Source organism: Salvelinus alpinus, chromosome 12 (genome assembly GCF_045679555.1).
Source record: "Salvelinus alpinus chromosome 12, SLU_Salpinus.1, whole genome shotgun sequence".
NCBI lineage: Eukaryota > Metazoa > Chordata > Actinopteri > Salmoniformes > Salmonidae > Salvelinus > Salvelinus alpinus.
The window spans coordinates 20,454,835-20,481,850 of record NC_092097.1 but is presented as its reverse complement, the minus strand read 5'-3'; the positions used below and the strand labels follow the sequence as shown (position 1 = coordinate 20,481,850).

At 42.1% G+C, this 27,016-nt stretch overlaps 1 protein-coding gene across 2 annotated transcripts; it reads right to left on the bottom strand.

Moving 5' to 3' along the window:
- Window positions 1-833: 833 nt before the first annotated feature.
- LOC139535654 (protein FAM107B-like) lies at window positions 834-25,944 on the bottom strand. 2 transcript variants are annotated; one of them, XM_071335283.1, is made up of 4 exons: window positions 25,710-25,944; window positions 9,355-9,583; window positions 2,324-2,486; window positions 834-2,213 (listed from the first exon to the last, which is right to left on the bottom strand). In XM_071335283.1, exons 1-4 carry the CDS (start codon window positions 25,789-25,791, stop codon window positions 2,106-2,108), a joined length of 582 nt encoding a protein of 193 aa, XP_071191384.1. In that variant the 5' UTR covers window positions 25,792-25,944; the 3' UTR covers window positions 834-2,105. The 2 variants fall into 2 exon arrangements, with proteins under 2 accessions (XP_071191384.1, XP_071191385.1); XM_071335284.1 differs by having other exon boundaries at window positions 834-2,210.
- Window positions 25,945-27,016: the final 1,072 nt, after the last annotated feature.

Sequence of the window (27,016 nt, the reverse complement as noted above, 5' to 3'; positions counted from 1 at the left end):
CATTCTCTCGTGCATTTCACTATTCTCTCAGGGCAAAAATCCTACTCTCATGAAACCATTCCATTGGATACCTTGGAGAATTTGTATGGTTGGTCAAAGTTGGGATATTACATTGAGGGCTCAAACCCAAACAAAAATGTCACAGATGGACACATCTTTAGAATTTCAGTGACAATGTACTTTGTACTGCCACAATCTTCCTATCTTAATGAAGGCTTAGCAGAGTTGCCACTCACTCTCTCCCAGGCTTGTTTACCTGTTCAGGTGTCACCGGTCCAGAATTCCAGCCTTGATGATGTTGCTCAGCATCTTACTTTCTGGTTTGTAACATTCCATGGGAAGTGGCACTGTAGTGAGTGCCTTGTGTTCTGGTTGTTTGGCACAAGAGACAGCTTCCTGGCTCTGCCTAAATGGACCCAATAGGGACATTAAACTCGATACGCTGTTGCAAACTTACTGATGGAACTTTGTTTTCTAGAACTTTCAGCCATGATGGTAGAAGGCTGGATCAGTGGTGTGTTTCTCTCTCTAATGTAGCTCACCAAATATTAATCTCTTCTTCAACAGCATTCAAAAAACTACCAATGAGTCTAGACATTCTCCATCCAAATGAATGGTCACAGTAATACTATCAATGCAGTGTTTGTCCTTTATTTATTTTCTTAGAAAGAAAAGCAATCTTACTTAAGCTCTTTGTACCTCCCTTCTCAGATATGTAGTAATTTGAAGTTTTATTGTTATTCATAACAATCATTGTGCTATTGTAAAAGCTATTGAAATAATCATACATTAATAGAGTCATACTTTTATGCAATGAAAAGACTGAAAATAAATGAGAAGTAATGTCTTCATGTTTATAACATGTACAGTTTTATACCATTAAACATTGTAAGTGGCTTCAGTAGTCAGTAAAGGCAGAGAACAATATGTGGTGCAAAAAAACACAAAAATACAAATATACGCAATCAGGATAAAAACAAATTCAAACTTAATCATTGGATTTTAAAAAGACAGGATTTAAAAAATGACTAATTCATAATTGATCACTAAAATACATATTCAGATACATAATTTCATTTTCTAAAGTGCCTTATTTAAATAAAATTATTCAACTGATTGCATTTAATTGTGTATCGCTACATAATACTATTTAAAAAGAGCTGTGATAGAATTACAAATGTGAGAATATCTACCTTGCGTCACACCTTTAGCACAAAACATAAATATAACTTTCCAAAACATGTAAATGTTACAAAAAAAGGTGAGATGTGGTTGGAGGTAATATAAATATCTGTGCCTCTTGTGTCTCTTCAACATCACACCAACACTCACATTCACCTACATACAGTACTCTATATGATGCCCAGGTGACATTAAATGATTGATAGTATACAGTTTCATAATGATAGCTTTTCTTGTTTTTAACTTTTTGATTAGGATGACATGCAACTAGGAAGGCACTGTTAGGGATAGGAACTTTCTCTGTGAGAGATTTCACATTGAGATGCGTGACCTTAAATTGCATGAGAAGATTATGAGTGTGCCATGAAGTTAATTGGATTGTTTCCTGTTAACAATCTGTATTGATTGTATGTGCAGGTACAGTGTGCTTCTTATACTGTATCCTAGAGAATGACTCTTGGATATACACAGCTTAAAATGAAAAGTAACCACTGCTCTGACACACTGTAGAAGAACACCCACCATGGCTTTATTTCTAGAGTCATTGCAATACGGAACACTATGTCCACTAGTGAATAGCTGCTCCCCTCTTTGACCCTCACACTCATGCCAGTTTCTCTGGATTGAGATGTCACAGCTATAGTTTGGCCTATGCTACTGACTGTAACACTAGTCCAATGCAGAGTCAACCTTCCTTCTCTGTCTCTCTCTCTCTGTGTCTCTGCTCTGAGTAGGATTGTGAAGGCATTGTGTCATGGCTTGTCGACCAGTCCTTGTAACAGGTAGAAGTTCCTTGCTGTTGTCTGAGTTGTGCAGTCAGAGCAACACAACACAGCAGTTCTTTGTCCATTCACACTTATAATACACACGTGTGCAAACTCCAGCAGATTCCAACTAAATTGTATACCTGGACCGGTTTGTCTCTACACCTCTTTCTCTCCATTACTGTGAAAGGACGTCCGTCTCAAGTTCTCCTTGACCTTGACAAACTCTGGGGCTTTCACTGTCTCCTCTTGTTTTTCCTGCTCCTTCTCCAATTGAATCAGAAACAAAAGGGAGTTTATTCAAACAATTTGTGACTGATGCCTTTGTAAAATGTTCTATATTAATATAATTGTATTGACCGATTGATGATTCCTACCTCTTCTAGCTTCTCCTTCCTCTTGAGGAGCTCTTGTTCCAGAGGAGAGATCTTCTTTCTGGCCTCATCTTCTTCCTTCCTTTGCTTTATAATTTTTTCCCTCTTCCTGGCCTCTAACACGCGCTGCAGCTCCGGCTTAGACTCCACACCAACAACACCATCCCTATGAGCCGGAGGGAGAGAAGGTATTTACTAAGGTCATAAGCATTTGAATTTAACTTCAATGTTTTCATCTTGTCTCCAGCAGAGGTCCCTCTTATCATGCTAAATGCTAAGTTCTGATTTTGCTCTGTCATCTGATATCCTGTCCTCACCCATTGATTTCTTCATGATTCTATTATAATAATTTGACAAAAATAACCAAATGTGAAAGGATTATGTTGCAGTTTAGCAAACAACAATTGCATAGAAGTAGCCTAAAGCAAATGTTCCTGCTGATAAAGGTTCCTGTAGTCCTAACATGAACGGGCTAGGGACTGGTGATCCACGAGCTGTGTTTCTGTGTGTGTCTCTGAATCTCTATGGTGATGCCAATCCATTCATATTGGCAGCCTCTTTTCAAATTAGATAGAAAAAGCCAACAGGAAGCACACTGCTGAGGCTTGGTGGTGGGACTTTTGTTCCATCAGGATGGTAAAAAAAACATCCTTCTCAATTGTTAATATACTTTGAATTTATTCAATCACTGCACGTGGCCTCTTAAACTGATAAAGAATACATTCAATATCTACCCTTGATATCTCACATCAGCTAACTTCAGAGTGACACGCTATTACACTCAGGATAAGATAGGTGTTGAACTCGCCACTGGGCAAAAACTGGTTGAATCAATGTTGTTTCCACGTCATTTCACCCCCAAAAATGATACATTATTACGTTGAATCAATGTGAAAAACTTATTGGATTTGCAAAAATCCACCTAAATCCAACTTTAAGGTGGATTTAACTTTGAACCTAAATCCAATGACATGGTGACATTTTGGTTGATTTCACTTTGAACTCATGTTAGTTGACAACTCAACCAAATGTAAATCAAAACAGTGGGTCTCTTGGCAATCCTCCTCTCAGTTCTCCTCTGTGAGACGGCTAATTAAATCAATGTAGTGCCTTCTTCTTCCTTAGGGAGGTGCAGTCACAGGTTTGTATTACGTGGCAGATAGAGGGAGGGCTGCTATGGGAGGTGTGATTAGTGTTTTCATTAATTTGGTCTGTGCTCATCGAATGAGTCGGAGAGGTGTACACAAACAAACATGGAGGTGATTAAAATAGAGTGATTCTGTGTTCATCAGCATTCACCCGCTTCTCTGCACACAAAACAAATAAAAATCAAATCACATTTTATTGGTCACATACACATATTTAGCAGATGTTATTGCGGGCGTAGCGAAATGCTAGCTCCAACAGTGCAGTAGTATCTAAACGCACACACGCACACGCACACTCTCACGCACACACTACTAGACTGCTGTGTCGATGCAGCCTGTTTATGAAAGGAACACACTACCAGTGTTGACTACAATCTATTTTCCGCAAGAAATCTATGGAAGGTATAGTTCGCTTGCCAACCACAGGACAAGAATAGCACATTAAAAGGGCTGATATCTGAGCCCACTATATTACTTTCTGGTTTCTGTTGTCTATACGCATGACCCTGGGACCACTGACTCCTCTATACCTCCTCACTGCTTATAAATCCATAGATAGGCTCCTGTTTCCTTCCTAGCTACACAGCATTGTGAACTGGAGTGACATTTGAACCCAAACATGTTTTCTCTCTCTGTGTGTTGTTGTCAATGCTTTTTAGTCCCTCTTTTCTCTTCCATCCGCACCCTCAGATCTCCCAGCCATCAATGCCACTCAATGATACAAAAAGCCTTATCTACAGCGAGAGAGCGAATGAGAGGAGGAGAGAAAAAGCAATCAGAGAAAAGAGAGTGGAGACCAATCAGTTAGAGAGAGAGACTGTTCAGTTTGATGACCTAATTCCTGCACCCCCACCTCAGTGATGTGGCTTATCTCCCAGCGTTGTTAGGGCTCTCTCTGTCATGGTGCCCAACACAGATTGCCTCTTCTGGGCTTTGACTCTCACAGCCATACCCCTCTTAGCACCAGTAGCAGTGCCAACCCAAGCCCTGCAGATAAATGCTTAATTGAAAGCATGGTGCCATGCCAGCTTACCTCTGAATATCTGCCTGCCTGCCTGCCTGTAGAAAAGCAGACGCTAATGCATGTGTGTGCATCTCAAGGGAAATATAATAATCTGCTGATCACGGCCAAATGGGCCCCTCGATGTGGTGTCTGTTTGTTCTAGATGAACATTGACAGAAGCACCAAAGCAGGCTCAGTGAAAGATAACCTTACATAACCCCAAGGACATATATGGAATCAGGTTTAGTGCACTGGTTTTTCCTCTCTCTGTCATATCAACACTGGAAGGTGGACATATTTAGTAATGGTCATATTACTAGAATAGAGGCTGCAGGTGAGACATGCATGTCCTTTCATTAACTTCTTATGGCTGCAGGGGCAGTATTGAGTAGCTTGGATGAAAAGGTGCCCAGAGATGCCCAGAGTAAACTGCCTGCTCCTCAGGCCCAGATGCTAATATATGCGTATTATTATTATTATTGGATAGAAAACACACTGAAGTTTCTAAAACTGTTTGAATGATGTATGTGAGTATAACAGAACTCATACGGCAGGCAAAATCTGAGAAAAAAATCCAACCAGGAAGTGGGAAATCTGAGGTTTGTAGGTCTTCAACTCATCGCCTATCGAATACACAGTGGGATATGGGTCAGTTTGCACTTCCTACGGCTTCCACTATATGTCAACAGTCTTTAGAACCTTGTCTGATGCTTCTACTGTGAAGTGGGGCCGAAGGAGACGGGAATGAGTAAGGTCTATCATGAGCTGACCATGCTCTGACCATGCGCATTCACATGAGAGGGAGCTCTGTTCCATCGCACTTCTGAAGACAATGGAATTCTCCGGTTGGAACTTTGTTGAAGATTTATGTTAAAAACATGCTAAAGATTGATTCAATACATCGTTTGACATGTTTCTACTGACTGTTACGGAACTTTTTGACATTTCGTCTGCTTTTAGTGAACGCGCTTCCTGACTTTGGATTAGTTTACCAAACACGCTAACAAAAAAAGCTATTTGGACATAAATGATGGACATTACCGAACAAAACAAACATTTCTTGTGGAAGTGGGAGTCCTGAGAGTGCATTCTGACGAAGATCAGCAAAGGTAAGTGAAGATTTATAATGCTATTTATAACTTTTGTTGACTTCACAATTTGGCGGGTAACTGTATGGCTTCCTTTTGTGGCTGAACGCTGTTCTCAGATTATTGAATATTGTGCTTTTGCCGTAAAGCTTTTTTGAAATCTGACACAGCGGTTGCATTAAGAACAAGTGTATCTTTATTTCTATGTAAAACATGTATCTTTCATCAAAATTTATGATTAGAATTTCTGTTATTTGATGTGGCTCTCTGCAATTTCTCCGGATGTTTTGGAGGCATTTCTGAACATGGCGCCAATGTAAACTGAGGTTTTTGGATATAAATATGAACTTTATCGAACAAAACATATATGTATTGTGTAATATATGTACGTAATCTTCCTATCTGGGTTGGCGCCCCCCCTTGGGTTGTGCCGTGGCGGAGATCTTTGTGGGCTATACTCGGCCTTGTCTCAGGATGGTAAGTTGGTGGTTGAAGATATCCTTGTAGTGGTGTGGGGGCTGTGCTTTGGCAAAGTGGGTGGGGTTATATCCTTCCTGTTTGGCCCTGTCCGGGGGTATCATCGGATGGGGCCACAGTGTCTCCTGACCCCTCCTGTCTCAGCCTCCAGTATTTATGCTGCAGTAGTTTATATGTCGGGGGGCTAGGGTCAGTTTGTTATATCTGGAGTACTTCTCCTGTCTTATCCGGTGTCCTGTGTGAATTTAAGTATGCTCTCTCTAATTCTCTCTTTCTTTCTCTCTTTCTTTCTCTCTCTCGGAGGACCTGAGCCCTAGGACCATGCCTCAGGACTACCTGGCATGATGACTCCTTGCTTTCCCCAGTCCAACCTGGCCATGCTGCTGCTCCAGTTTCAACTGTTCTGCCTGCGGCTATGGAACCCTGACCTGTTCACCGGACGTGCTACCTGTCCCAGACCTGCTGTTTTCAACTCTCTAGAGACAGCAGGAGTGGTAGAGATACTCTTAATGATCAGCTATGAAAAGCCAACTGACATTTACTCCTGAGGTGCTGACTTGCTGCACCCTCGACAACCACTGTGATTATTATTATTTGACCATGCTGGTCATTTATGAACATTTGAACATCTTGGCCATGTTCTGTTATAATCTCCACCCGGCACAGCCAGAAGAGGACTGGCCACCCCTCATAGCCTGGTTCCTCTCTAGGTTTCTTCCTAGGTTTTGACCTTTCTAGGGAGTTTTTCCTAGCCACCGTGCTTCTACACCTGCATTGCTTGCTGTTTGGGGTTTTAGGCTGGGTTTCTGTACACCACTTTGAGATATCAGCTGATGCAAGAAGGGCTATATAAATACATTTGATTTGATTTGATTTGTAACATGAAGTCCTATGAGTGTCATCTGATGAAGATCATCAAAGGTTAGTGATTAATTTGATCTCTATTTCTGCTTTTTGTTAATCCTGTCTTTGGCTGGAAAAATGGCTGTGTTTTTCTGTGATTTGCGGTGCTTTCGCTGTAAAGCCTTTTTGAAATCGGACACTGTGGTGGGATTAACAAGAAGTGTATCTTTAAAATGGTGTGAAATACTTGTATGCTTGAGGAATTTTAATTATGAGATTTCTGTTGTTTGAATTTGGCACCCTGCACTTTCACTGGCTGTTGTCATATCGATCCCGTTAACGGGATTGCAGCCCTAAGAAGTTTTAACAGATTTATTTTGGAGTGAATTATGTATTACTAGACTTGTGGGCTATAAATGATTGGTCTGGCTCTCCTGTATGATGATGTTGTTCTTATAACCTATTTAGCACCTGATTGATTAACTGACTAACTACAGTGTAATCAAGTTCAGATACACCATGAAAATGTATTAACATACTGTAGATTGATTACAGAAAGGGAAGAGCAGATAGAGGAGGCATTTCACCATTATGTACTGCATTCTATCTTCCTGGGAATGGGGTTTCCGGGCCATTCTATGGCATTATTTAATTGTATTCTTCTTGCATGTTGTAAAAGGTTTGGATTCATGTTTATGATCACTGAATACCATGACTATAAATACAAATCCAACTGCATAATAAAACAAACAAGAGTAACACTAGAAAACAGCAGGGCTGTAGGGGCATAAAAGGCCCTCTGTTGCCCACTCTCTTAAAGGTTTGAGTTCCCACTGTCCCCTCAAGGATGGTTGGAGTGCTTGAGCCATGGGGATTTGCCCAGTTCCCAACAATTCAGCGATTGGGACAGTATCTTGGTGGGTTGTCAACTGGCTTCTAATTGGCCTGCTAATTAAAGAGATCTGAATGTTGAGAGAAAGAGAGAGACAGACGACAGGTTTCAATGGAAAGAAAACACTGCTCTGTTTGGTTAGTTTCTATTTTATATGCCTTAAGGCAAGTTCGTGCATATTATGACAACATTTTGTGACGTTTTTGCTCGTTTTGGTCTTCGACAAGGTTTTTTTGGCTGTTCGTGCACACAAAAATTGTCCTTGCTCAGTCATTGGTCAACATTAGGGATTCTTCAATGAAGTGTTTGTTGTCATACAATGATAGACGACTCATTTTTATGCAAATTTCACTAGAGAATTACTGCAACAAACACCTTAGATGTCAAATTGCGCGACCATGATCTCCTCTGCAATAACGTCCAAATTAATGACAGATTTCTTTAGTTATTTTTTTATTAATTCTGACTATTTTGAGGAAGTGTATACTGGCTACTGCGTCTCAAGATGAGCAAACAGAACTATTGTCGATTTTTTTGTTTTTCAAGCAAAAATCGTTTCATATTTTTCATCCCAAGATCCAAACACAGCTGATTCTCTGTAGTCATTTAGAATTCCTATTTGAGACCCTTTAAATAGTGGGTGGGGGGATTAACATCCATCTCCCCCAAACTCTTTTAGAGAAAAAGGTGCTATCTAGAACCTTAAAGGGTTATTCGACTGTCCCCATAGGAGAAGCCTTTGAAGAACCCTTTTTGGTTATAGGGTTCTACATGGAAGCAAAACGGGTTCTACCTTGAAACAAAAAGGGTTATCTGAATAACCCTTTTGGAACCCTTTTTTATAAGAGTGTACCCAACCTGGCATGTTGAAAATATCCTGCTTCCTGGGAACTAAATATTTTGGGAACTTTTAAGTGTAGTTACTAGCATATGTTGTGAGTGGATCTCCAAGACCCCTTTCAGAAAGCCGTTTGGAGGGGCAGTTTATGGGGTTCTAGTCAGGAGAGGGAGAGAGGGGAAATGGGAATGTTGCCTATGCTGTTACACTTTGTTTCAATCATTATGACCCTTTTTAAACCCAATCCTTTCTGTTTGTTATGTTGTTACAATAAAGTACCTTTGGCTTATATAATTGAGAAGTGGGATTACACCATTGTAGCATTACGATCAGTTTTCATCTGACCTTTCGTGACTAATGATGTCTATGTTTTAGAATGTACTTCTCCTTTTATGTAAATCCGTACATGTTTAGGTACATATAGTGATTATGAGTAATCCTGGATCTCTTTATTTTTGTAATGCCTTGATATGGGTATGTGCCTTTAATGTCATCATATTGATCTGTAATGGGGCATTACTGTAGGGAAATCCATCCTCTCATACAAAATGAGTATTAGTGATGCAAAACATTACAGAGGGCTTGGCTTAGAATGCTGAATGCCTTGTCAGGTTGACCTGTGTGTACACACAGATGTACACACAGAAGAGCTGAAAAACACTGATAGCTAGATTGCTGGATAATAACCTCAGTCAGCTGTTCCATACAAGATTTTGTATGGGACTCTGTTGGGTGGGAGTTGTACCTTTTCTGGCTCATTAGCAGCTCTCGTTGGAGGTCCTGGTGGCTTTTGGAGGCTTTCACTGGATTGAGGAGCCTTTTGGGCTTGATGAGATCATGATCTCCCTCCATGTAATTGGGCTGGGGGATGTAGCCAGCCACTGGGGGCTGGTCCCTGTGAGGGTAGTCCTGAGGTGGGTGGCTCCCATCCTGCCTGGGCTGCTGCTCCCACTGCAGGTTCGCATAGGCCGATGCTGTAGGACAGAGAGTAGAAGAGATGGTGGGACAGGATGAATGAACAGAGAAAGATACCAGTGTTAGTGATTGTGAAAGGAAACAGGGTAATAATATACTAGCAATTGAGGCTTGAGCGAGGGAAACAGGAAGGTGGCCATAGGTTCCACATTTCCATAAAGGGGCAATAGCAGCTGCATCCACAGAACATGAGATGGGAAAATATTCCTGCTCATTGACACACTAGCAACAGCTGAGCAACGGCAGGTGATCTGCAAGGCACTTGGCTCTGTTTGGGCTCTTTGGAGCTGTGGGTTGAGATGCTGAAACGTTAGTTTACACCCTCTTCGCTAACTGTTAAACAAACAGTCGTGGCCAAAAGATTTGAGAATGACACAAATATTAATTTTCACAAAGTTTGCTGCCTCAGTTTGTATGATGGCAATTTGCATATACTCCAGAATGTTATGAAGAGTGATCAGATAAATTGCAATTAATTGCAACATCCCTATTTGCCTTGCAAATGAGCTGTATCCCCCAAAAACATTTCCACTGCATTTCAGCCCTGCCACAGAAGGACCTGCTGACATCATGTCAGTGATTCTCTCGTTAACACAGGTGTGAGTGTTGACGAGGACAATGTTGGAGATCACTCTGTCATGCGGATTGAGTTCGAATAACAGACTGGAAGCTTCAAAAGGAGGGTGGTGCTTGGAATCATTGTTCTTCCTCTGTCAACCATGGTTGCCTGCAAGGAAACACGTGCCGTCATCATTGCTTTGCACAAAAAGGGCTTCACAAGCAAGGATATTGCTGCCAGTAAGATTGCACCTAAATCAACCATTTATCGGATCATCAAGAACTTCAAGGAGAGCGGTTCAATTGTCTTGAAGAAGGCTTCAGGGCGCCAAAAAAAGTCCAGCAAGCGCCAGGACCGTCTCCTAAAGTTGATTCAGCTGCGGGATCGGGGCACCACCAGTACAGAGCTTGCTCAGGAATGGCAGCAGGCAGGTGTGAGTGCATCTGCATGCACAGTGAGGTTAAGACTTTTGGAGGATGGCCTGGTGTCAAGAAGGGCAGCAAAGAAGCCACTTCTCTCCAGGAAAAACATCAGGGACAGACTGATATTCTGCAAAAGGTACAGGGATTGGACTTCTGTGGACTGGGGTAAAGTCATTTTCTCTGATGAATCCCCTTTCCGATTGTTTGGGGCATCCGGAAAAAAGTTTGTCCGGAGAAGACAAGGTGAGCGCAACCATCAGTCCTGTGTCATGCCAACAGTAAAGCATCCTGAGACCATTCATGTGTGGGGTTGCTTCTCAGCCAAGGCAGTGGGCTCACTCACAATTTTGTCTAAGAACACAGCCATGAATAAAGAATGGTACCAACACATCCTCCGAGAGCAACTTCTCCCAACCATCCAGGAACAGTTTGGTGATGAACAATGCCTTTGGCAGCATGATGGAGCCACTTGCCATAAGGCAAAAGTGATAACTAAGTGGCTCGGGGAACAAAACATCGCTATTTTGGGTCCATGGCCAGGAAACTCCCCAGACCTTAATCCCATTGAGAACTTGTGGTCAATCCTCAAGAGGCGGGTGGACAAACAAAAACCCACCAATTCTGACAAACTCCAAGCATTGATTATGCAAGAATGGGCTGCCATCAGTCAGGATGTGGCCCAGAAGTTCATTTACAGCATGCCAGGGCGGATTGCAGAATTATTGAAAAAGAAGGGTCACCACTGCAAATACTGACTCTTTGCATTAACTTCATGTAATTGTCAGTAAAAGCCTTTGATACTTATGAAATTCTTGTAATTTTATTTCAGTATTCCATAGTAACATCTGACAAAAATATCTAAAGACACTGAAGCAGCAAACTTTGTGGAAAATAATATTTGTGTCATTCTCAAAACGTTTGGTCACGACTGTACACACAAGCAAACCCCAGAGGGAATGCCAGGTTCACCGAGCTTTGACTTTCTTTTTTATTTTTAATTAATTAATAAAGATGGGGTGACTATAACTCATTCCTAAGTGACATGGGAAGTGCATGGGATTTAGTCACTCCCCAGTGCTCTCAATGGAAGTTATAGAATCATTCATAGAATGTTGGTTCCAATGTTAGGATGTAAATGGTCCCATCAGAACATACACAGATACACTCAATTACCAAACGTATGTAATCACCTGCTTGTCGAACATCTCATTCCAAAATCATAGGCATTAATATAGAGTTTGCTGCTATAACAGCCTCCACTCTTCTGGGAAGGCTTTCCACTAGATGTTTGAACATTGTTGCGGGGACTTGCTTCCATTCAGCCACAACAGCATTAGTGAGGTCAGTCACTGATGTTGGGTGATTAGGCCTGGCTTGCAGTCAGCGTTCCAATTCATCGCAAAGGTGTTCGATGGGGTTGAAGTCAGGGCTCTGTGCAGGCCAGTCAAGTTCTTCCACACCAATCTCGACAAACCATTTCTATATGGATCTCACTTTGTACACGGGGGCATTGTGATACTGAAACAGGAAAAGGCCTACCCCAAACTGTTGACACAAAGCACAGAATCGTCTAGAATGTTGTTGTACGTTGCAGCATTAAGACTTTCCTTCACTGGATCTAAGGGGCCTAGCCAAAAACATGAAAAACAGCCCCAGACCATTATTCCTCCTCCACTAAACTTTACTTTTGGCACTATGCATTGGGGCAGGTAGCGTTCTCCTGGCATCCGCCAAACCCAGATTCGTCCGTCGGACTGCCAGATGGTGAAGTGTGATTCATCACTCCAGAGAACGCGTTTCCACTGCTCCAGAGTCCAATGGTGGTGAGCTTCACACCACTCCAGGCAATGCTCGGCATTGCGCATGATGATCTTAGGCTTGTGTGCGGCTGCTCGGCCATGGAAACCCATTTCATGAAGCTCCCGACGAACAGTTCTTGTGCTGACAATGCTTCCAGAGGCAGTTTGGAACTCGGTAGTGAGTGTTGCAACCGAGGACAGACGATTTTTACGCGCTAAGTGCTTCAGCACTTGGCAGTCCCGTTCTGGGAGGTTGTGTGGCCTACCACTTCGCGGCTGAGCCAGTGTTGCTCCTAGACGTTTCCTCTTCACAATAACAGCACTTACAGTTGACTGGGGCAGCTCTAGCAGGGCCAACATTTGAAGAAGTGACTTGTTGAAAAGGTTGCATCTTATGACGGTGCCAAGTTGAAAGTTACTGAGCTCTTCAGTAAGGCCATTCTTATGCTAATGTTTTCCTGTGGAGATTGCATGGCTGTGTGCTCAATTTTATACACCTGTCAGCAATGGGTGTGGCTGAAATAGCCGAATCCACTCATTTGAATGGGTGTCCACATACTTTTGTATATACAGTACCAGTCAAAATTTTTGACCCCCGTATTTATTCAAGGGTTTTTCTTTATTTTTCTATTTTCTACACTGTAGAATAATAGTGAAGACATCAACACTATGAAATAACATACGAAATCGCGGAGTAACCAAATAAGTGGTAAACAAATAAAATATACTTTATATTTGAGATTGTTCAAAGTAGCCACCCCTTGCCTTGATGACAGCTTTGCACAATCTGGCATTCTCTCAACCAGCTTCACATGGAATGCATTTCCAACAGTCTTGAAGGAGTTCCCACCAATGCTAAGCCCTTGTTGGCTGCTTTTCCTTCACTCTGCGGTCCAACTCATCCCAAACCATCTCAATTGGGTTGAGGTCGGGTGATTGTGGAGGCCAGGTCATCTGATGCAGCACTCCATTACTCTCCTTCTTGGTCAAATAGCCCTTACACAGCCTGGAGGTGTGGTGGGTCATTGTCCTGTTGAAAAACAAATGATAGTTCCACTAAGAGCAAACCAGATGGGATGGCGTATCGATGCTGTGGTAGCCATTCTGGTTAAGTGTGCCTTGAATTCTAAATAAATCACAGACAGTGTCACCAGCAAAGCACCCCCACACCATTACACCTCTTCCTCCATGCTTCACGGTGGGAACCACACATTCGGACATTATCTGTTCACCTACTCTACGTCTCCCAAAGACACGGTTGTTTGAACCAAAAAGACACGCGGTTGGAACCAAAAATCTCAAATTTGGACTGATCAGACCAAAGGATAGATTTACACTGGTCTAAAGTCCATGTTTCTTGGCCCAAGCAAGTCTTTTCTTATTATTGGTGTCCTTTAGTAGTGGTTTCTTTTCAGCAATTGAACCATGAAGGCATGATTCACGCAATCTCCTCTGAACAGTTGTTGTTGAGATGTGTCTGTTACTTGAACTCTGTGAATCATTTATTTGGACTTCAATCTGAGATGCAGTTAACTCTAATGAACTTATCCTCTGCAGCAGAGGTAACTCTGGGTCTTCCTTTCCTGTGGCGGTCCTCATGAGAGCCAGTTTCATCATAGCTCTTGGTGGTTTTTGCAACTGTGCTTGAAGAAACTTTCAAAGTTCTTGACATTTTCGGAATTGACTGACTTTCATGTCGTAAAGTAATGATAGACTGTCGTTTTTCTTTGCTTATTTGAGCTGTTCTTGGCATAATATGGACTTGGTATTTTACCAAATAGGGCTATCTTCTGTATACCACACCTACCTTGTCACAACACAACTGATTGGCTCAAACGCATTAAGAAGGAAAGAAATTCCACAAATTGACTTTGAAGAAGGCACACCTGTTAATTGAAATGCATTCTAGGTGACTACCTCATGAAGCTGGTTGAGAGAATGCCAAGTGTGCAAAGCTGTCTTCAAGGCAAAGGGTGGCTACGTTGAACAAGCTCAAATATAAAATATATTTTGATGTGTTTAACAGTTTTTTGGTACCTACGTGATTCCATATGTGTTATTTCATACTTTTGATGTCTTCACTATTATTCTACAATGTAGAATAGTAGTAAAAATAACGAAAAACCCTTGAATTAGAAGTGTTTAAACTTTTGACTGGTACTGTATATAGTGTACATAAAGCAAAGACGTGGGTTTATACTGTCTGTACCTAATGTCCCAGCCCTTTGTTTTTCCCACATATTTTTTTTCTCCATCAGAACAGACAGATTAAGAGGCACCTGATCCGTGCCAGACTGTTTCTGGAGAGAGATCAGGTGTCATACGCAAGTAGGATCGCTCAGAACAATGACTCTCTTTCGCAAGTGCAAGTAGACACCATCTCTGCTACTTAATATTTCAGAAAATTAAATGAGCTGTGGTTGTCTTGTCTCAGTATTTCCCAATCAGGGCTAGTGACAGGATGTTGATGGACTGGGACCAACAGGAGATGATGTTGGGCATTGAAAACAGTAAGACATACATCAACTCATTTTAGATGGAGAAATAAATGTGTCTCTTGGGTTGCTGTGGAAATACAGGTCATTGAATTCAGGCCATTGTTTGAAATGCTAGTTAGGGCCATTTTGTTCATCTACCTCATTCTCATTTGGACAGAATGCCACTAACAGCAGGATGACAAGTACCGTGCCAGTCTTGCATTTTAGCTGTGTACAGTGCAGTAACCTGCAGTAACTTGTAAGGAACAACAGCAGAAGTATATGACCCAGGAGGTCCAGTTTGTCTGAGGATTATAAGGGCATTATTAATCACTGAACAGAGTGGGCCTGTCAGTCTACAGAGATGAGAGGGAGAGCACAGGTAAAATGCAATTCACCGAGAGGGAAAGATAGAAAGTAATAGAAAGAGAGAAAACAATAGAGAGAAGGAGAAGATGAGAGATATAGTATTCAAAAGAAAGAGAGCAGTACAGAAAGAGCTGGAGATAACAGAAGTATTAAAATGAGAGAGAGGGAAATACAGTAGGGAGAGAGATGTGGGATAAACAAATTAATAGAAAGTAAGTGAGCAACACAGGAAAGGAGGGAGGGATACATGGAAAGTAATACAAAGAGAGACATACAGAAAGAGAAAACCAGAGTCATTGTTTTTTATGAGTGCGGGTCCAGCAATGCAGACTCGCTGTAATCACAGATGCCTTCTATAGTGAGCCTTGGTGGTAAATGGAGGGAGCAGTTTCCAGAGTTGTGGACACCAGTCCACAAGTCACAAATTTGATGAAAATAAAATAACATGAGACTTTACTTGGACTCGGAGCCTCAAGACTCAGGACTCGACATTGACTTGAGACTGATGACTTGAACTTATCTGGCCAGGTTTTGTAATGTTTTGTCACTCATTTTGTGGCACAGAGTCTAGTTGGATTACTCTACATGCAGCCAGAGACAGTAGCCGCAGCATCGCCCTTGCAAAAAAACCTGCAACAGATTGGCTAGTCCCATAATAAATACATTTGCAGCTCCAAAAATGGTTTGGTATTCAAGAATATTAACTGTTTACTTTGCAAGCTCATCAGCAATGTGGCAACAATTACTAATATAGGCCTACTGGTATTATAAATTTTTTTGTACTTATGAAGCTTGCATTTGGAATTTGTTTAAAATGAATTATTACTGTGGCGAAGACACATCATAGGCACATCATCACGGCTCTTCACTTGCACACTCCAAACTCCCGCCAATGGGGAGTGCTATTTTTCTCTTGTTGAAATGTGTGTTCTTGCTTTCACACGTTTGCATCGGCCCTATGTGATAAACCTATATTCCATCTAATACTACAATCATTTCTAGCGTTTCATCATTCCATTCCTGTGCCTTGCATTGCAACACGTAGACATTTATGTTTCATGTTTGATAGACCAACAATACATTTTAATTTAGCCAACCATTTCTTACCCACTGAGTGGGCGCAACGTTTATTGTGCACATGAACGTTCACAAGACTCATGAGGTAGAAGCTATGTTTATTTAACTCAATGTATGGTTTCCTTTGTTCATATTTTCCGGGTAATATCGGAGTTCCATGTGTCTGTGTCCTATGCCGCTTGTCATTCATGGTTGTGGTAATAGGAGCGCATGCACCTCAGTGGGTATAGAAATAGGCTACGTGGCCTGCGCTCCATGCTTTGCAGTCAGAATGTTGACTAAGAGAAACTGATTGTTCCATGTATGCATGGTGTTGAAGTATCATTAATAATCATTAAGTGTGATTAAGAAGAACATACCAATGTAACAAAGGATCTGTAAATTGCCTTTTACATTGTAGAACCAGTTTATTGGTTGTAATTGATATAATGGCACCAGAGGAGATGGCTGCCGTTTTATGGGCTCCTAACCAATTGTGCTATTGTTCGTGTCTTTTCGCGTTATTCGTAACTCATTTTGTACATAATGTTTCTGCCACCGTCTCCTATGACCAAAAAGAGATACTGGATATCTTAAAACCTTTCAAGGACACACGTTCCGCTAGCGGAACCCCCCCCAACATTCCTCTGAAAAGGCAGCGCGCGGAATTCAAAAATATTTTTTAGAAATATGTAACTTTCGCACATTAACAAGTCCAATACAGCAAATGAAAGATAAACATCTTGTTAATCTACCCATCGTGTCCGATTTTTAAAATGTTTTACAGCGAAAACACAACATATATTTATGTTAGATCACCACCATATCCCAAAAAACACATAGCCATTTTTCCCAGCCAACGATAGTCACACAAAAGCAGAAATAGAGATAAAATGAATCACTAACCTTTGATAATCTTCATCAGATGACACTCATAGGACATCATTTTACACAATAAATTTATGTTTTGTTCGATAATGTGCATATTTATATCCACAAATCTAGGTTTACATTGGCGCCATGTTCAGAAATGCCTCCAAAATATCCGGAGTAATTACAGAGAGCCACGTCAAATAACAGAAATACTCATCATAAACTTTGATGAATGATACATGTTTTACATATAATTAAAGATACACTTGTTCTTAATGCAACCGCTGTGTCAATTTTTTTTTAAACTTTAGTAAAAAGCACACCATGCAATAATCTGAGACGGCGCTCAGATTTAACAAAATGTCTCCGCCATGTTGGAGTCAACAGAAATATGAAATTACATCATAAATATTCCCTTACCTTTGATTATCTTCATCAGAATTGAATGCCAGGAATCCTAGTTCCACAATAAATCGTTGTTTTGTTCGATAATGTCCATTACTTATGTCCAATTCGCAACTTTTGCTAGCATGTGTAGTACACGTGTCCAAACGCTGGAGCAGATGCAGGCAAACGTCGGACGAAAACTTCAAAAAGTTATATTACAAGTCGAATAAACTGGTCAAACTTAGTAGAGAATCAATCTTCAGGATGTTGTTATCATATATATCCAATAACGTTTCAACCGGAGCATTTCTTCATGTCTGTATAAGTAATGGCACACATGGTCATTCCATGACTAGCGCGCGTGACCAGGAACTAGCATTCTGCCAGACCACTGACTCAAATAGCTGCCATCCGGCCCCACATCACACTAGATGCTTCATTCCACGTTCTACAGACTGTTGAAATCTAGTGGAAGGCGTAGGAAGTGCAAACATATCCATATATTACAGGGAATTGAATAGGCGATGACTTTCACATCGACCCTTCTCAGAATTCTCACTTCCTGTTTGGAAGTTTGCCTGCCATATGAGTTCTGTTATACTCACAGACATAATTCAAACAGTTTTAGAAACTTCAGAGTGTTTTCTATCCAATAGTAATAATAATATGCATATATTATCATCTGGGACAGAGTAGGAGGCAGTTCACTATGGGCACCAATTCATCCAAAAGTGAAAATGCTGCCCCCTATCCTTAACAGCGATTACTCACCTCATACTGGTACGAAGATTTTTTCTTTAACGAGTCGGACGCAAAGGATTTACTTCAGACACTGGACAAGACCCAAATCCCCATGAAGAAGAGACAGGGATATAGGGGTCGTAGGTCAGGAGGCTGTCGGCGAGTGTGTAACCCGCTTCTACCATCAGTCCTATTAGCCAACGTGCAATCATTGGATAATAAACTGGATGAGCTCCGATCAAGACTATCCTACCAACAGGACATTAAAAACTGTAATATCTTATGTTTCACCGAGTCGTTGCTGAACGACGACATGGATAACATACGGCTGGCTGGGTTTTCCATGCATCGGCAAGATAGAACAGCTGCCTCCGGTAAGATGAAGGGTGGTGGTCTGTGTCTATTTGTCAATAACAGCTGGTGCACGATATCTAATATTAATGAAGTCTCGTGGTTTTGCTCAGATGAGTATCTCATGATAAGCTGTAGACCACACTATTTACCAAGATTGTTTTCATCTATATTTTTGTGCAACCAGAGGAAAAAAAAACTCTAGACCACCTTAACTCCACACACAGAGACACGTACAAAGCTCTCCCTTGCCCTCCATTTGTAATTTTTTTGCCCATAACTCTATCCTCCTGATTCCTGCTTACTAGCAAACACTAAAGCAGGAAGTACCAGTGACTCGCTCAATACATAAGTGGTCAGATGACGCAGATGCTAAACTACAGGACTGTTTTGCAGGCACAGATTTTTCCGATGACCTTTAGGAGTACACCACATCAGTCACAGGCTTCATCAATAAGTGCATCGATGACGCCATCCCCACAGTACATACCCCAACCAGAAGCCATGGATAACAAGCAACATCCCCACTGAGCTAAAGGGTAGAGCTGCCGCTTTCAAGGTGCGAGACTCTAACCTGGATGCTTATAAGGAATCCCTCCAACGAACCATCAAACAGCCAAATTGTCAATACAGGACTAAGATTGAATCCTACTACACCGGCTCCGACGCTCGTCAGATGTGGCAGGGCTTGGAAACTATTACGGACTACAAAGGGATGCACAGTGAGCTGCCCAGTGACACGAGCCTACCAGACAAGCTAAAGGACTTTTTTGCTTGCATCGAGTCAAGCAACGCTGAAGCATGCATGAGTGCACCAGCTGTTCCAGACGACTGTGTGATTATGCTCTCTGTAGCCGATGTGAGTAAGACCTTTAAACAGGTCAACACTCACAAGGCCACAGTGCTAGGTAGATTACCAGGACGTGCACTCTGAGCATATGCTGACCAACTGGCAAGTGTCTTCACTGACATTTTCAACCTGTCCCTGAATGAGTATTTAATACCAACATGTTTCAAGCAGACCACCATAGTCCCTGTGCCAAAGGACAAGGTAGCCTGCCTAAATGACTATCGACCCGTAGCACTAACGTATGTAGTCATGAAGTGCTTTGAAAGGCTGGTCATGGCTCACATCACCACCATTTTCCCACCCCCTCCAATTTGCTTACAACCCAAACAGATCCACAGATGACACAATCTCTATTGCACTCCACATTGCCCTTTCCCACCTGGACAAAAGGAACACCTATGTGATAATGCTCTTCATTGACTACAGCTCAGCGTTCAACACCATTGTTCCCTCAAAGCTCATCACTAAGCTAAGGACCCCGGGACTAAACACCTCCCTCTGCAACTGGATCCTGAACTTCCTGATGGGCCACCCCCAGGTGTTAAGGGTAGGTAACAACACATCTGCCATGCTGATCCTCAACACAGGGGCCCCTCAAGGGTGCGTGATCAGTCACCTCATGTACTCCCTGTTCACCCATGACTGCATGGCCAAGCACGACTCCGACACCATCATTAAGTTTGCCAATGATACAACAGTGGTAGGCCTGATCACCGACAATGATGAGACAGCCTATAGGGAGGAAGTCAGAGACATGGCAGTGTGGTGCCAGGATAACAACCTCTCTCTCAACCTGATCAAGACTACAGGAAAAGGATGGCCGAGCATGCCCCCATTCTCATCGACGAGGCTGTAATGGAGCAAGTTGAGAGCTTCAAGTTCCTTGGTGTCCACATCACCAACACACCAAGACAGTCATGAAGAGGGGACGACAACACCTATTGCCCTTCAGGAGACTGAAACTATTTGGGTCCTCAGATCCTCAAAAAGTTATACACCTGCACCATCGAGACCATCCTGACTGGTTGCATCACCGCCTGGTATGGCAACTGCTCGGCCTCTGACCGCAAGGCACTACAGAGGGTAGAGCGTATGGCCCAGTATATCACTGGGGCCAAGCTTCCTGCCATCCAGGACCTCTATACCAGGCGGTGTCAGAAGAAGGCCCTAAACATTTCCAAAGACTCCAGCCACCCTAGTCATAGACTGTTCTCTCTGCTACCACATGGCAAGCGGTACCGGAACACGAAGTCAAGGTTCAAAAGGCTTCTTAACAGCTTCTACCCCCAAGCCTTAAGGCTACTGAACAGCTAACCAAATGGCTACCCGGACTATTTGCATTTTTACTCTGCTGCTACTCTCTGTTTATTATCTATGCACAGTCACTTTTCCTCTACCTACATGTACATATTACCTCAATTATGTTGCTCTTACAATTATTTGTTATTCTTCTATTTTCTTTTTTACTTCAGTTTATTTTGTAAAAACTTTTTTACACTTGTTTTTTCTGCATTATTGGTTAAGGGCTTGTATGAAAGCATTTCACTGTAAGGTGAAGGCTATACCTGTTGTATAAGGTGCATGTGACAAATAAAATGTGATTTTATTTTTTATTTTATTTTATTTTATTGTATGGTCTATTGTGGGCCAAGTGCTTATATTATGCAGGCCTACCTGTTTGAGCTCCTGTTAGACAGATTCAATTTGGTTTCTCATGGGGAGGCTGTACAGTCAAGCCCCCTACCTGTGTTTGTTCAGATAGGACACGTTAAGCCTGATACAGAGGCTATATAGTTTGGGCTATTGCCCGTGTATATTTGGTAAATCTACTTGTATATTTTGTATGAAATGGCGCTAACACCATTGGATCACCAAGACTTGTAAATAATTCTACACTCTGAACATGTCAACCTGCCTTGCCTTCTGCTGATTTTATGCCCTTTCGACTGCTACAAGATCCCTATTTTACAACTACATAGGCAAATCAAAATTCGTTGTAGACAAAAGAATGAACAGGGCTATCTGGTAGCCTCAATAACTAGACAAAGATTTGTAGTTGAACAAGTCGTTGTATGTACAGATTTTTTTTAACTTGATCTAAGACTTGAAAACGTGTGACTGGACTTGCTCTTAGAATTCACGACTTGGACTTGACTCGAGACTTGACCCATTCTACTTCAAATCAAAATCAAATTTTATATGTCACATACACATGTTTAGCAGATGTTATTGCGGGTGTAAAGAAATGCTTATGTTTCTAGCTCCAACAGTGTAGTAATATCTAACAATTCACAACAGTACACACAATCCAAAAGTAAAAGAATGGAATTAACGAAAATATAAATATGTTCGGAGTGGTATAGACTAAAATACAATAGAATAGAATACAGTATATACATATGAGATGAGTAAAACAAAAATATGTAAACATTATTAAAGTGGCTAGTGTTCCATTATTAAATTGGCCAATGATTTCAAGTCTATGTATATGGGGCAGCAGCCTCTAAGGTGCAGCGTTACGTAACCGGGTGGAAGCTGCGTACTGATGGCTTTTTAATAGTCTGATGGCCTTGAGATAGAAGCTGTTTTTCAGTTTCTCGGTCCCAGCTTTGCTCCTGTACTGACCTCACTTTCTGGATGATAGCGGGGTGAACAGGCAGTGGCTCGGGTGATTGTTTTCCTTGATTATCTTTTTGGCCTTCCTGTGACATCGGGTGCTGTAGGTGTCCTGGAGGGCAGGTAGTTTGCCCCCGGTGATGCGTTGGACAGACCGCACCACCCTCTGAACAGCCCTGCGGTTGCGGGTGGTGCAGTTGCCATACCTGGCGGTGATACAGCCCGACAGGATGCTCTCAATTATGCATCTGTAAAAGTTTGTAAGGGTTTTAGGTGCCAAGCCAAATTTCTTCGGCCTCCTGAAGTTGAAGAGGCACTGTTGCACCTTCTTCACCACACTGTCTGTGTGGGTGGATCATTTCAGACCTTCAGTGATGTGTACGTCAAGGAACTTGAAACTTTCCACCTGCTCCACTGCGGTCACGTCGATGTGGGCAGGGGCGTGCTCCCTCTGCTGTTTCCTGAAGTCCACGATCAGCTCCTTTGTTTTGTCGACATTGAGTGACAGGTTATTTTCCTGGCACCACACTCCCACGGACCTCACCTCCTCTCTGTAGGCTGTCTCGTCATTGTTGGTAATCAAGCCTACTACTGTTATGTTGTCTGCAAACTTGATGATTGAGTTGGAGGCATGCATGGCCACGCAGTCATGGGTGAACAGGGAGTATAGGACGGGGCTGAGGACGCACCCTTGTGGGGCCCCTGTGTTGAGATTCAGCAAAGTGGAGGTGTTGTTTCCTACCTTCACCACCTGGGACTCAACTTGAGACTCGGACCTTGTGACTTGAGACTTGCTTCTGACTCGAGTAATAATGACTTGGTCCCACCTCTGGCTGTTTCTAAAGCAGTAGCGATTTCTAAAGAAGCTTACTGTACTCCAATTCTCTGCTGGATCTCTACACATCTCTACACAACCACTCATACAGTGAGAGGAATTGCTCTCTATGGGTGTACTGTGTATGTACTGTGTGTGTGTAAAATAGACAAGACTCTCTCGAAAGATCAAGAGAGAGATACAGAGTGTCACGTGGGAGACGGACACGTAGGTGAATTCAGTAGCTCTTCAGTCATATAATCCTGACTGTGGTGGTATTGATTTGACATTTAGACCAAGCTAGATGTCATCTCAATGTACCCTGGGTAAGTTAATTGTACCTCTGTGCCCTGAGTCCATCATCCAGTTGCATTGGGACAATGCGTTTAGAGTGTTCTCTGATAACCCTTGAAGAGCATGGGAAATAATATTTTCCTCTTGGTGTCTGTAGCAGGAGAGCAGGCTCAGGCTACAGTGGCTAGAGAAACATGAGCCCTTTCAGTCCCCATCCTCCCACAATCTACAGCAAACCATTTTATGGCAATGTAGTTTGAGTCGCTGTTTGTTCTTTTAAATGCTTTCTTTGCCACTATTAAGTTATGTTATCCTGAGGAAGTGGTTATTGCAGTGAAAGCAGGCTACACATTGTTTGATTATATATTACTTTGGGAAATTAAGGTGAAATGGCTTGGCCTGTCAATCAATTATTTCCTTATGATTTTCAACCAAGGCACATTCTAATGTTTTTCAGTGAGATTTACTTCCCTGTTATTCTAGGAAGTGTATGCAGATGGCTTGGGTAGGGAATTTATTCGTTCTGACGCTACGCACCTTGGGAGGAAAAATCAGAGCGAAAGAGTTCTCAGATTGTATACAAACAGAACACTGGTTGTCGTCGTGGCAACGCCGGCTCCCACGGGGCAGGGTGGGAGAGTTGTTTTCCCAGAATACACTGTGAATACAGATTGACGACACACCATGAAATTCAGACTGAGGCTCCATGAAGTCATTATCATTAAAAAAGGCAGGGGTCTAACCTCGTATCAGCAGCAGCCAAGGAAGACGGATGTTAAGCCTAACCAGACAGGCCATCAGAATCATACAGTACACTACTTAGAATTGTGACTGTAGAGTTGAATTAAGCAAATTATTCACTCAGAGTCACTAGATGAATTAGTGATACAGACAGAACGGTATGCATATTCTGCTTGAATAATGGACCCAAGTACATGGTGTGTATGTTTAAGTAGAGTATGTTACTGTTTCCATACTCATGCAGGGCAGTCGGTCACACACCCTCTGATAACATGCCCGGCAGGCAGTACAGTTTATTTGACTTGATCACAACTCAGCCATTATACCACAGAGGTGAACCCAGTGTTATTCTACTTAAACAAACAAGACATCCAGATACTGCAAGTGAAATCACAGAAAAATAGGTTGCGAAAGGTGGAAGTCTCATACAGTTTGAGCAATATATGACAACAGAGCAACCATTGATCAGTTTAAAGTGCACATAGGAGGCCCTGCACTGTCCAAATGACGGACATTGGACGTAAGGATTTTCTGCCCAGAGCACATGTTAATGTCCCAAGACTCTCAAGGGTACAAAACATGAAAATTCTGCTTGGACATTATCTGAATTAATCTATCTGAAATAAACAGCATCCCCAAAGCCAACTCCTCATTTGGCCACCTTTCCTTCCAGTTCTCTGCTGCCAATGACTGGAACGAATTGCAAAAATCACTGAAGCTGGAGACTTATATCTCCCTCACTAACTAAGCATCAGCTGTCAGAGCAGCTTACATATCATTGCACCTGTACACAGCCCATCTGTAAATAGCCCACCCAACTACCTCATCTCCATATTGTCATTTATTTTTTCTCTGTTGCACCCCAGTATCTCTACTTGCACATCATCATCTGCACGTCTATCACTCCAGTGTTAATTCTAAATTGTAATTATTTCGCCTCAATGGCCTATTTATTGCCTTACCTCCCTAATCTTCTACATTTGCACACACTGTACATAGCTTTTTCTGTTATCGACTATACGTTTGTTTATGTGTAACTCTGTGCTGTTGTTTTTGTCACACTGGTTTGCTTTATTTTGGCCAGGTCGCAGTTGTAAATGAGAACTTGTTCTAAACTGGCCTACCTGGTTAAACAAAGTTTAATTTTTTTTTTTTTTTTAACACTTTATTCAAGGATTACGGATTAGAAAATAATCAAATTAAGTGATTACAAATGCTATGCTGTCAGCATCTTGCCATGTGAAGTCAGAGAGCTTTGTGGCACCTTGGTGTGTCCAGCACATCGTTCCCAAACTGTTAACATGACAATCTGTGCTGCTGTGCCAATGCATCAGTCATAGATATAAGCTAGCTGTCCACAAGTGATTTTCTGTGAAACTGATCTAATGCTTTTTATGTCACAACTTCGAGTATATTTTTTCGCTCCATGTTTGTCTGTTCTAGGCACTGCCAATGAATACTCTTAGATTTGTCTGAAACACGTTCTCACCCATAAATAGAAATCGACAACAACATCTATATAGTATCTACAAAGTTCCCACCAGCTAACCTCAATAATACATCCCACTGTCCTTGCGAAACCATGTTGTATTATCAACATACTGTACAGATCTCACTACCTTCTCTGTACTTGCACAATTTCCCTTTCCCCTAAATAAACAAAGTCTATAACATAGAAAACACTGTCCTGCAAAATCTGGCTTCTGCTGATTCCTCTGTCAGCCCTGCTGTTCTGCCATAGTGACAGAGTGGAGTCTGGCTTTGCATGGGTCTTACCTGACTTGACCAGCACGTCCCTGGGCCTCCCAGACTGGCCAGGAGGGAACAGGCTGTGGCTGTGGGTGACTCTCTGTGCCATGCCTCTCTCTGTGTCTGTCTCTCTCTCTCTCTCTCTCTCTGTCCGGGTGTCTCTGTGTGTCCTGTCTCTGAAACCTAAATGTATCTGTGTAGAAGCCCGTCAGAGGCAGGGCTGGTGCAGCACTCCTTTAAACTTCTGTGCCCAGGCTAGAGTAAACAGTCACATGACCCTGGGCATTCCACTGCCCCGCCCCTCCCTCCCTCTCTCCTCCCCTCCCCTCTGTGCTCTCTCACTCTCCCTCTAATATTATTACTCTCTCTTTTGCCTCTCCCTTCCCTCTCTAACATGCTGTTAGATACTCTCGCTCCCCCTCTCACTCTCTCTTTCTCATGCTCTCTCTTACACATTTTTTATCTTCTGTCTCTCTCTTTCTTTTCCTCTATCCTCTCACGTTCCCTTTCCCTCTCCCCTACTCTCTCTCTTTTAAATTATTTCTCACTATTTTCTCTCTTTCTCTTCCACTACCCCCTCTCTCTATTTCCTTATCCCCCCCCCCCCCACTGTCTCTCTCCATCTCTCCTCCTCTCTCTGATCCTCAATGGTCTATAGCTGGTAGGATTAGCAGAGAGTTTAAGCTCTCTGGCCCAATGCTCATATTAACCATAAATCATCTGGGTGCTTTCATACTCAGCAGAGTGTAGTGCAGTAGACAGGCTGGCTGTACTGCGAGAGCACACTGGGCTGTTCATCTCCACATGACTTTTCCAATGCCTCTGCTTTAAGGGGATGTAGAATGTATACAGCATTAGCTAGGCTACACAGAGATGATGAGCTAGCCTGCCATCACCCATAGGGTTATCAGTATCACTGTGATATTTTTCTCCTGACAAAGGGTTACTTACCACTATGGAAAAGATAACTGGGTGACAAGTTGTTCACTGACTTATTTGTTACAGTTATGAATATTGCTTGTCATTAAACATATCCTTAGTTTTTCAACAAAGTGAGACATGGGATTAGGATTAAAAATAAATCTCTTTAGCACTCTGAAGAAAACTCTCCAAGACATGTTGACTTAATGTTGGACTCTTAAGTCTCTGTTGAGTACCACATAGTCCATTTTATTTCACAAAATCGACGTAATCAGAGTTTATCATGTTAGTACAGGTCCTGAATTATAAGACTCTTGTAAGACTCTTAAGGTTCTTGCTGGATGATTTGGACCCTTTAAAACATGTTTTCATGCATAACACAAACACTGTAACCAGACCAGTAAACAGTCCAA